Consider the following 11,917-nt stretch of genomic DNA (forward strand, 5'->3'; position numbering starts at 1 on the left):
TTGGCTGCATGCTTCTTTTCATTAAGAAAGTATGATACTCTTCATTGTTTCCAGCGTCACAAACTACAGCACTGCGGGAAGGGGTCAGCAAGGCCCATAACCAACGTCATGACTCAACATACCATGGAAAATGAGAGATCCAAGTTTATCTAGAAAGAGAGCGATAAGAAAATTTGTATTTTTATTTCATTTTATTTTATTGTTTGCCCTGATTTTTGCAATGCTTTCGCAATGCGATCGGACGGGGTGTTTGCCCAATCAGGTTGAAGTCAATGGCACATGCCCAGCCATCCTCTCTGACCTTCAGCCAGGCTGCAAATACAGCTATCAAAGTACACCTCACCCCAGATCTGTGCTACATGACTGGCTGCTGCTACTGGCAAGGTACTGTATGCATTGCAAGAAAATCTACTTTTGCCAAATATTGTAACATTTTGAACATTATAATAATAATTAAAAAAAACAGTCCTGATTAATAATTAGTTATTTTTTATTTCTGTTTTTACAGTTCTTTGGTTGGTAATAGTTCACGGTTTCAGTTGTCTGCTGGATCTCACACTATGGGTATTGTCAGGGGACTTGTCTTCATCTTGTTCATTTATCACATCAGTGACGCAAAGAGGCTTTTGGTGTACAAAACTGGTAAGTGGGCAAAATATTTTAAAATAAAACATGTTTTCAAATGTCGGCCTCTGCTAAGTTATTTACATATCTCCATAACCAAAATGGCAATTGATATACATAGATATACATAGACTACATAGAGATATAGACATTTATATACTGTTGCAGCAAAATCCAGTCTTTTACATGGATGCACCGTATCAAAAATCTTCCTAATTCAATCATAAAACTGCAACTGAAAAGGAAAGGGGGTCACGCCAAGGTTCGTAAAAATCTTTTATTGCAACTACCAAACTATGATTACAGAGCATAAATACTGTAGCTGATCAATGCTGTGGCATGCCTAATAAATGGGAAATTATAGTGCTTGTTTAGATTTTAAATATACATACAAACTAAAGTAATTGCAGTTAATTGGAGTTTTCTTACAATGTTTTTACTGTTAGTCGGGAATGTTTATTAAAATGTGTTCTTGCTGCACATATTCATAGTCTGCTTTGGGTAAATAAATAGCACTGACTGTATTAGTAAAAACAGACCTTTGCGCTTAATTATTAAGCTTATATCATGAAGACAAGTCTCTGTGGAAAGTCGAAGGCTGTGCACATATTAAGTCTTTTCACTGCTCACCAACAAAAAAAAAAGTACAGCTATTAAATTGTTTGGAATCTATTCTCGTCTAGTTGAGGCTTTGGTGAATGTCTTGTACTGTAAGTCCACAGAGTTTATTGCTGTCATCACAAAGAAGATACTGTGCTAATGTTTCATCCTAACCCAAAAACTCAACACTAGTATTTATCAAAGGACTTTCTTTTATTGTTGGGGCAAGAGTAGAACAGCCCAATACAGTGGGTGTAGGAGGGCAGTATAACATAGGGTATATTGTTTTGTCATTTCACATGACCTGCTGGGCAACTTGCAAAAAGAACAGTGCCCTTTCACCTACTGCATGTGTACAAGCTACCCATCCCAACTGTTTTGACCAGAGGGGTTTCCACATATTAGGTTCAGAGCTATCAGGGATGTTTTATGATGTTCTCTCACAAATGAATGTTCTCATGTGTCTGAGCCAAGACTATTATGTAATTGTTATTTTCTAGCGTTACAAAGCCATATTCCGCTACAAGGCTACTTGACCAGAACAACTGGCAGGAATTGCAAGGTTTTGCAAGAGATCAATAAAAGACCACCAAAGCTGAATCATTGCAGGGCAATCTTTATTTCCTGCCAAAAGTTAGTGCATTGCATTACATTACATTGGTCGTTTTGATTTCCCTTGTGCGATAGCTTTATGCATCACGTGGAAAGTTTTGTGTCATTCCATTAAACTTCTGTCAACTCTATTGTCTTTTTTTCTTCCCATCATGGCTACAACACTCTATAACAGAAGAGAGTATAACTAGCAACTAAGTATTCATGGGGTGAGCTATCAACTGACTAGCAGGGTTGTAATGCATGTTTGCATTGTATGTTTTCTAGAAGAAGAACTATTATTGTGTTCTCAAAGAAGTGGAAAAATATGTTTATTATTATGTGATCTGTTACCTTGATTAATGGGCATCAAACCACCATGACTATAACAATCTGCGGGTTAGCACTTTTAAACATGCTTCACGAGTTACATATTAACTAATGGTAAGTGATGTGTGAGCAGTGAACTGTGTAACATTTTACAAATAAAATGAGATTAACCTTAAAAATAAATGCGTCCTTTGTGTTGGTTCAGTGGGAAGCACAAACAACAACCATAACATGAGAATCGCAAAGGAACTCCTTATTGCTCAAAGGGTGCGCCATTAACCAATACCAATCTTATCTATTTAATGATCTATTTAATGATTTCATTTGCTTGGTCAGAATAGCCCCTTCAACTCATCAGTTGTTCATGCACTATTACTCACCATTACTCCATGTGTAACTAATGAAGATCAAAGTGTTGACCATTTCATTGCCCTGCTGAAATCTCTGTGACGCAAAAATCCTCTGTTTACATTCATTTGAGCAAGCCAAGGTCATTGTATAATGGAACACACCCTATCTAAAGGCAAATGAGTGCATTTGGAAGGTTGTTTTTATTTTCTAGGAGCAATAACATACTATCCACTGGTACTATGCTGCTTTAATATGATGGTACAGCACATAGTTTATTAGGGGGAAACATATTTAAAAAGTACACTAATACATTTGAAATGGTTTTATCTCAAGCAAGGGATAAGTAATTGCCTTGGGCTTTTTTTCTTTTTTATGTTGCAGACACAAAAGATAAATCTCAACCAATTCCGAAACAAAAAGTTAATTATGTCCCAAAATCCAAGTTCCGCTTGTACACCAGCGGCGATGCCATGGACGATACTTGTATGATCCTGCCCTTCGACTCTGGGACCCTGGACCAGTGCAGCTTCAACAGCACTGCCCCCCTGGTCATCATTGTCCATGGGTGGTCGGTAAGAACTTCTTATTTCTCAGGTTTTGTACCTGCATCGCAAAATGTTTGTCTGTAAAAAGAAAAAAGGATTGTACCCGAAGTAAACTCTGACGAGACTCAGTAAGCTCGCACCCTAAACAGGAACACAACATGTTTGACTTCTGTTTGTTAGTTGTGTGATACATGACACCTTTCCAAGCAAAGAGAGGCCAAATGTTTGATGGGCATGGAGACTGAACTGCTGCTCCTTTATGATAGAACACACCACATGACCCAGTCACTGCCAGATTCTACTGACACATAGAGGCTAACCAGGTTGTTGGTGCAGGTGGATGGGATGCTGGAGAGCTGGGTGATGAAGCTGGCAGCGGCCCTGAAGTCAAAGCTGAGGTACAGCAATGTGGTCATCTCTGATTGGCTCTCCCTTGCTCATCAGCACTATGCGATAGCAGTGCAGAACACACGGCTGGTCGGCCAGGAGATCGCAGACTTGTTGGAATGGCTGGAGGTGAGATGGTGGAAGAAACCACAAGAATAGATGAACTTGCAGACAAGTAGTCTGCTTTTTAATATTACTATGGATAAAATACCAAAACAGGGAAAAACAGTGGCATTTTACACAATGTATCCAATTTGCAAGCGATCATCACCATGACTGTGCTCATTAGGGGATGTTGTTCAGAAACAGTTGTTATTTTGTCCTGTTCCAGGAGTCCCACCAGTTTTCTACAGAGAATGTTCACTTGATCGGGTACAGCCTTGGCGCTCATGTCTCAGGATTTGCTGGTAGTTATGTCAGTGGCTCCAGGAAGATTGGAAGAATTACAGGTACTGTGAATCACGTTGATCCTCATTAATATGTACAACAGAAAACAATGGGAAACTCAGCACAGGGGGCTTTGCCACGTAGCACTGTAGAAGGGCCAGCTGGGTCAGTTCTGTTTAACCTTCTTGATGTGAAGCTTTCAACTGAAAATGATTTGAGGCTTATTCAGGTGGGGAATGGCAGGCAGGGTCAAAGCAGGATAACATTATATTCCTCTTTTAAAGTATTGCAAAGTATGGCATATTTACAATATTTAGTTTGTTAAGAAATACAATGCATTACATTTCATTAACTCATTATTCACTCATAAAACAAAACCGTTAATAAAACACTGAACATATTTAATTGAGTTATTATGAATCACTGATTTCTTTGCCAAGCTTCATTATGTCCTTTAGTATCCTCATAAGGTGCATGGTCCTGGTTGCTGTGTTCTATTTCTAGTTTTAGTTCAGATAACCAAGGAGCTTATTCATCGTGGAGGCTATACAACTGAAATATGGGATACAACTCCTTCCTTCATCTGACCAATCAAGTGTAGGACCACTCCATCTCAGAGGGGAGGCAAAGAAAGAAAGCACCATCCTCAAAAGGAACAGAGGGAGTTCCAATAAGACAGGGCGCTGTGTGAATGTAACAATGTCTCCACACAGGCCTGGACCCTGCAGGTCCCCTATTTGAAGGAATGTCGTACACTGACCGGCTGTCTCCTGAGGATGCCAACTTTGTTGATGCCATTCACACCTTCACGCAACAGCACATGGGTCTGAGTGTGGGGATCAAGCAGCCGGTCGCCCATTATGACTTCTATCCAAATGGAGGCACCTTCCAACCTGGCTGTCACATCAAGAATTTATATGATCATCTGTCTCAATATGGACTGTCAGGTATGGAAAACATCCACTGCACTCAAACACTTGCATATTATGTTAGGGTTCTGATTATTTGATCCAAATACACTAATCAAAACAGTTAAGGGATATTCAGAGATGTGTGCATTAAGCATGTGTACACAAGCACTGACACACTCATTCCCATTAAGCACGATCAATGCCAGAACAGTAGGGCAGGTATGAAGGGTGGACAATTAGGACCCCCTTTCCCAGCATGGACTGTAATGTCCAATATTTACAGATTACCTCACTGGTTTTGCATGTGTTATTTGAATACAGGATTTGTAACGCTTAATATATAATGCTTAAAATATATCCCTTCATTTTTTGCAACAGTGCATTTTATGAATTACTGAAACAATTTAACTGGACCTCTCCTAGGTTTTCAACAGAGTGTGAAATGTGCACACGAGAGATCTGTGCACCTGTTTATTGACTCGTTGTTGAACGATGACAAGCAGAGTGTGGCCTACTGGTGCAACGACAACAACTCCTTTGACAAGGGCATCTGCCTGGACTGCCGCAAGAACCGTTGCAACACGCTGGGCTACAACATCAAGAAGGTCCGAACCGGAACCAGCAAAAGACTCTATCTAAAGACGCGCTCCCACATGCCTTACAAAGGTAATCATTCACACTTCTTTCTGAAATCAGTATATCCTTAAAATTGTATTGAAGGGGATTCATTTTGTTACCTCTGGTTGTCAATGAAAGTGTCTAGGGTTTTAGAAATCTGAAACTTACAGGCGATTGAAAAGACTAAAACTAGCTGATCACAATGGATGTTGCTGACCGAAAGCTTGTTTGTAAGCTTCTCCCAATATTATAAAGATGTAATAGTGTGTTACAGCACTATGGTTTGAACTTCAGATTTCTATATGTTGCTAACGCAAAGGGAAGCTACAAAGACATTTCAGTATTGTAGGAAGGTAACCATCGTACAGTAAGTCTTAACTCCAGTCATCTACAAACCAATCATAAATCTTCCACGTCCAATGGCACAATAGTAAAATAACTTTAGGTTACTGCAAAACCAAACCATGTTTTCAAGTTTATCACAATTATCAGATTGCTTGTTAATGAGTTGGCAATTATGTTCTAATTTTACTGCACACTGGGATACAACAAGCTGTATCCTGTATATTTAAAAATGACATGTTTAAGAACCCTTTTCATTTTTCTGTCTATGCTGCAGTCTATCACTACCAGTTCAAGATCCAATTCATCAACCAAATTGAGCAGCTGGAACCCATGCTTACTATCTCTCTGATGGGTACAAAAGATGATGTTCAAAACTTGCCAATCACTCTGTGAGTATTCGTGTTTCCACTGTCAATATCAAGCTGGTTCTGATTGTTGGTGTGCAGGAGGGGTGACCCAACTTGAGATCGGGGGACCAATTAAAACTTAAATTAAGATTAAGTTGAATACAGCCACCCCGATTACAGGGGGGGGGGGGGTTAACAGCAAGCAGCTTCTTGTGTTTTCTGACATGACATTAATCCTTCTCAGAATCACAGCCAATAGTGCTTGCCTTTGTTTAATGCATGAAATCAAGTGGAAAAGGTTGCCCGTGGTTGCTAGAGACTTAAAATTTGAGGACATTCTTCCTGTGTTTGGAAAACAAGAATTGATTGTGTCAAACATCTTGTATATTAATTGGATACAAACAAACCTGCATATCAAACAAGATGGTGTGTGTGGACTGTGCCCTTTGCTCGTCAAGCACATAATATCCAAGGTATGCGCTGGCTTTAAACTTTTAGAAATGTATTGTAATTTCCGAAGTTGAGTGCCTTTGTTATTATCATAGGTTATATAATTTATTGTTTATGATGCAGGTCTGTTAAATAAAAGTATACATTTTCACAAATTGGGGATGGTGCTATAGTTAGTTACATGTGGTGTTGATTTTGTTTTGCAGAGTTGAGGAAATAACTGGCAACAAAACGTACACTTTCCTAATCACCCTGGACACAGACATCGGTGACCTGATGGTTCTCACGTTTAAATGGGAAGGCTCTGCAGTTTGGGCCAACTTCTGGAACAAGGTCCAGACTATCATGCCTTGGAGAAAAGGGAGGAAGGACCCGGAGCTCAATGTGGGGAGAATCCAGGTCAAGGCTGGTGAAACACAGAAAAAGTAGGTTTTAAAATAATAAGAATACCTAAATAAAACGGCAGGATTTTTTCAGAGCGCCCAATTGGTACCAATCTTGGACTACCCGTGGGGCTGTGAAACCAGTTCAGTAGCTGATGCCTTCCTGGAGTACATCCACATCTAACACTCATCAGAGCATATAGACAAGAATCAGTAACAACTGATATATGATTATTAACATTAGAGTCAATATGCAATAGAAGTGCTTGTGTAGACTGTCATTGGAATTTCTGACTCGTATTTCATATGTATGTTGAGTATGCTTATTATGATAATAGCAGCTTGCTACTCTTTATATTATATCCAGTGATCATCTTACAATTGTAATATACTATGCAGACAGAGGTCTCAGCACCAGTCATCTAAAAATCAATCCTAAAGTAGTTTATCATCATTATTATAAGATTCTTGTTGATAAGCTGGTAATTATGCTCTAGCTGGGATTATTTTACTGTACAGTAGGAGGCCTGCAACAAGTTGTGTCCTGTATATTTAAAAAAAAATACAGAGAAAAGAGTTAGCAAAAGAAACTGTGAAAGACAAAGGCCAAAAATTCAAGCTTTCTGTTTCTTTTCAGTCAGTAGTAAATGTCACACAACGGTAAGTGTGAGACTCACCTGCTTTGATAGTGGAACAGGAAAGAAAAAAAAAAACGTGAAAGTAGTAAATCAGTGATTAACATTTGAATTTGCACAACAATATCCCCTGGGAAAGTCAATCAACAAAATAGAAGCAACATAGAGAAAACAAACCAACAGCTGAGTCTTGAAGCTGTAGTAAATTAATTGTCGTTGACTGTACTGTACTATATAAAAGCAGTCTTATGCATACACTGTTGCTGAGGGGTAGCGTATGTATGTTCAGCATAGAGAAGTGTTGTGCAGCTGGTTTTTAATAATCATTTTAAAGGGGCTGGGTTCAAATCTTTCTAAAGTAGTTGCGAGATATCACAAGCGACAGTGCTCAACACATTAAATATGTTGTTCTTTTGGGTGGTTTGCTTTTCTTGGCAAGCTTTCAATGTGCAGTAAAGATGAGAGATGATGAATAACGGGTCTGCAAGGTGGTTGTGTTCATTTTTAACCATCCTGTGCAAAATGAAGCTCTTAAGGGTGGATCTCGTAGGGGCCGATGTAAGGACAGGAGCAAAGTGATTTGCAACTGCAAGACACCCATATTGCACTTTGCCATCATTAATCCATTTAAATGATATCGATAGGTATTCAAATGAAGAAGCGCTCATGGAATTGGGCGGGGATCTGGAATATTAAGCAGATGCAAACATTATAATGAGATGTACTTGACTTGCTCCAAAACACTTACTGCTCTCTGGACTCCTAATTCACCTCACCTCTGGGCTGCAAGTGGGGCCACTAAGAAGCTCTATCCACAGGCAGTGCTCATTGCAACCCTCATTATCATGATTGCGGCTCATTCATTATTTGTGCCTGTTGAGTCATTTGCATTGCTCTTAAGCTTACACAGTGCAAAATAACCGCTTGCCTGCTTGGCAATTCGGAGTTTGGTGCCGCAATTGGTTGCACTGCGCCCATCCTTACATCAGCCCCCTCTAGTGTACAATATGTTATACAATAGCCTTTTTTTTCACCTTGAAGTTTGAGGGCATTCTAAACAAGTTAAATTTTACAGTATGAGGACATCAAAACACATTTTGTAAAATTGTTATGATTTCATGTGCCTTTTGCAGGTAAAACAATGTACAAAAAAAAAAAATCCTGGTTTATTGGTAAGTACTGTTAAAAGGATGCATTTAGGTTGTACACTTAAATAAAATGAAGACAGTAAATACGAACTTCACCTCGCATCTACACCCTATGAATTATTCTACTTGGAAAATATTAAAACTCAAAAATCGGTACAACACAACACTTCAGAAAAAGTGCAACCATGAAAAAAAACGCATGAGAAAGGAAACACAGCGACCAGCAGCTACACCTGCTTCTGAAGCCATTGACACCCCTGTATTTCCAATCCACAACACTGACTGACTCTCCCGTTCCTCTGCAGGACCTCATTCTGCTCTCAGAGCGACGACAGCATGCATATACTGCTGACTCAAGAGAAAACCTTTGTGAGGTGCGAGAGAAACAGCAACAGGGGGAAGAAGAAGAAAATCACACTTGCATGATGAAACTCTGTTACACTTGGTGACTGGGAAATATTACAATTAAAACTTTTATGGAACTCCTTTTATTATTATTATTATTATTATTATTATTATTATAAAGGTTACTGTTACTTCTCGGGGCATTCTGTCTTAGGATATAAATGTATTTTGTGGATAGTTATATGTTGAGGTTCTCTGGTAATAGCTGAAACAGCAGATTTGGCTGAACATTCTCAAGGCTGGCTGCTCGTGGATTGCCCGGTCCAAGTTCTTTCATCAGTTCATTCGCTTTTCATAGATGCAGGTTCCTTTTTCCTGGCCTGCAAGTTTTGATCCGCCATGCCCTTCCACTGAACCACTATCTGTTCTGGCTATTGCTACACATCCCAAATACAAGAGCATTATTATCGAACCGCTTTGAATCGAGCAATTCTTTGATTGCAGTTAACTTGGATGTGTCTAGAATGGTGCGAAATGTTTACACAACATATCTTAATTTTTGTCCTGTAATTCAGTAATTTCCAAAGCATTTTAATGTCATTGGGGTAATTCCTGCTGGTCTTTTAAATATGATGTTGCAGTTCTAGAGAAATAGGAGACCCACACCCTTACAGATCAGAGTGGGCTACTCCACAGCAATTAGAGGAGCAAACTCCACCTTGAATGAAATGTTTAATGAGGAGATTTAATGAGGAGTGTTTTTTTAAAAAGACATATAACTGTATGTATTGCAGTATTAGAAATACTATGCCCAATAAAGTTTTTTTTATTATTATTATTTAAATGTGTATTTTGTTTCATTCAATTAGGATGGGTTGGAACCCCTTAAATGGATACAAATAGCTGAACTAAAGTTTGCCCCTCCCATTATTATGTTCTTCAATGCAAGTAAACCTGTCTACTGAACACAAGCCCATACAAAATCAAGATGCAGCACTATACTACTTCCACAGGGAGAGTTCAGAACCCAGTCAGAGACAGGCAGACATTTGATGCAAGTCTGTCATATAATTTCCTTACAGTTAAGAACATATTATCCAGCTCTTTAGACAATCTGAGCTTATTAAAATGTCAATAAAATAATTTATTTAAAAACGCAAAGTTGATATTCCCACCACAGACAGATTGTAATTCTCAGCCAGCTCATATAAAAGTTAGTATTTTCACTGTCCAGGTTATAGTCAGACAGGGAAAACAGTGGAAAAAGAGAGTCCACTAGATGGCTTAACATCACTGTGTATAACAAGTCTACATGGCAAGCAAGGTTCAGGGTGGCGGATGACTTTTTTTCTCATAGTAGTAAAAAGTGGTGACAATCATAACGGTGATGGAAGGGAATGTACTGTAGGAAGAGGAAAAGAACTAGAACACAGGTCTTTTCAGCTTCTGTTATTTTACCAATCTGAACACAAAGCTTAGCTCTAATCTGATTTCTCCTATTCATGCTAATTGGTTTATTTATTCAGTTTTTCTTCCCAATTTGAAATCTTCAATTTGAATGCCCCGCCCCCATGAAGCCAATTACCAAGTCTGAGAAGTCCCTGCATGGACTCATTGGTCACTTGACCAGTTGTGATCGCTGAATCTCCACGCGTTGAATTAGCCAAGGAGCCCAAAGACCAAAGCAGTTCTTTTGAGCTTCCAGGCAAGACTGTGAAGTTGGCAGGAGCAGGATTCAAACCACACTCGCCCAGCGCTTCAAGCAGTGTTGCTTTAACTAGGTGAGAATCAACTCGGTGCACCATAAACTCTAGCACTGAAAGCCTGGATCACCTGCTGCTGAACAAATGCCCACCAAAACCATTTTGATCAAGTCTATTTTATTAATGCATTTCAAGTACTTCAAAAACAAAAAAAACCTTACATATTCTTTTGCACAATACTTTTTGTAACTTTAGTAAAAATTTCCAAAGTGAACAAAGAAAAAAAAGAGAAAAGAAAGATACTGTATAAAACACAGCGGACAATAAAAACCGGACAGTAGTATTAGATTTTTTTTTTCTTCTTGTGATTTCAGTTAACATCACCTACCACATTTCATCTCAAACTGGACAGTTCAGTGCACGTTTCTTTCAGCAAAGACTTTATTCTACGGAGACTTAATAAAAATAAAACCCAAAGGCAGTTCACATCTGCCAGAACCCTACCACAGAAGAATACAAATGGCAAAAAAAAAAAAAAAAAAAAACAGAATTACAAGTTCTGTAATGCCTCACACTCAACAGGTTTACTAATGGCCCATTCTGGGGTAAATAGAAAGTTTTATTATCAACCACAAACCCATTTCAACCTGCACAAACAGATACATCTTAAATTTAAAAAATGGACGCTGTGTTTTTCTTTTAACTCCAAATACACGTTCATTTGAAATGTTATTTAGTACAAGACTGTCTGGTTTTCATATACAAAATCTGCCTCTATATGGTTATATATATATATATAATATATATATATATATATATATATATATATATATATATATATATATATATATATAAAAAAAAAAAAACTAATTTTCATGAACTGTACATGTTTACAGGTTCCAAGGTCTCGCTAGTGTCTGTGACCCAACCTTATTGGCCTGGATCACTTAACGATTATATCCATGTAAACTTTTAGAATTGAACTAGTATGAAGCAGTTTTCAAATCTTATAAAATCTACTTGCTTAACAAAATACAGACAATTACAGAGTTTCCTCTTGGCTTAAATTTACAAGCAATGATTCACTCAAACAGGACAGGGCAGGAGACCCCACCCTTCTATCTTACAGCCTTCCTCCCCCTTTTCCAATGGATGTTATAATCAATACAAACTGTGACACAATTTGGTATTTAATCTGGAAAATCAGCTGATAAATT

At 38.4% G+C, this 11,917-nt stretch overlaps 1 protein-coding gene across 1 annotated transcript; it reads left to right on the forward strand.

Annotated features, from left to right (window-relative positions):
- Positions 1–205: 205 nt before the first annotated feature.
- On the forward strand, positions 206–11,541 carry LOC121299164 (hepatic triacylglycerol lipase-like). Its single transcript, XM_041226755.1, has 10 exons — positions 206–384; positions 509–642; positions 2,878–3,068; positions 3,378–3,557; positions 3,760–3,877; positions 4,529–4,762; positions 5,150–5,392; positions 5,964–6,078; positions 6,693–6,911; positions 8,958–11,541. The coding sequence occupies exons 1-10, from the start codon at positions 221–223 to the stop codon at positions 9,076–9,078; spliced, it is 1,719 nt and encodes a 572-aa protein (XP_041082689.1). The 5' UTR covers positions 206–220; the 3' UTR covers positions 9,079–11,541.
- The last annotated feature ends 376 nt before the right edge of the window (positions 11,542–11,917 follow it).

Source organism: Polyodon spathula, chromosome 24 (genome assembly GCF_017654505.1).
Source record: "Polyodon spathula isolate WHYD16114869_AA chromosome 24, ASM1765450v1, whole genome shotgun sequence".
NCBI classification, from domain to species: Eukaryota; Metazoa; Chordata; class Actinopteri; order Acipenseriformes; family Polyodontidae; genus Polyodon; species Polyodon spathula.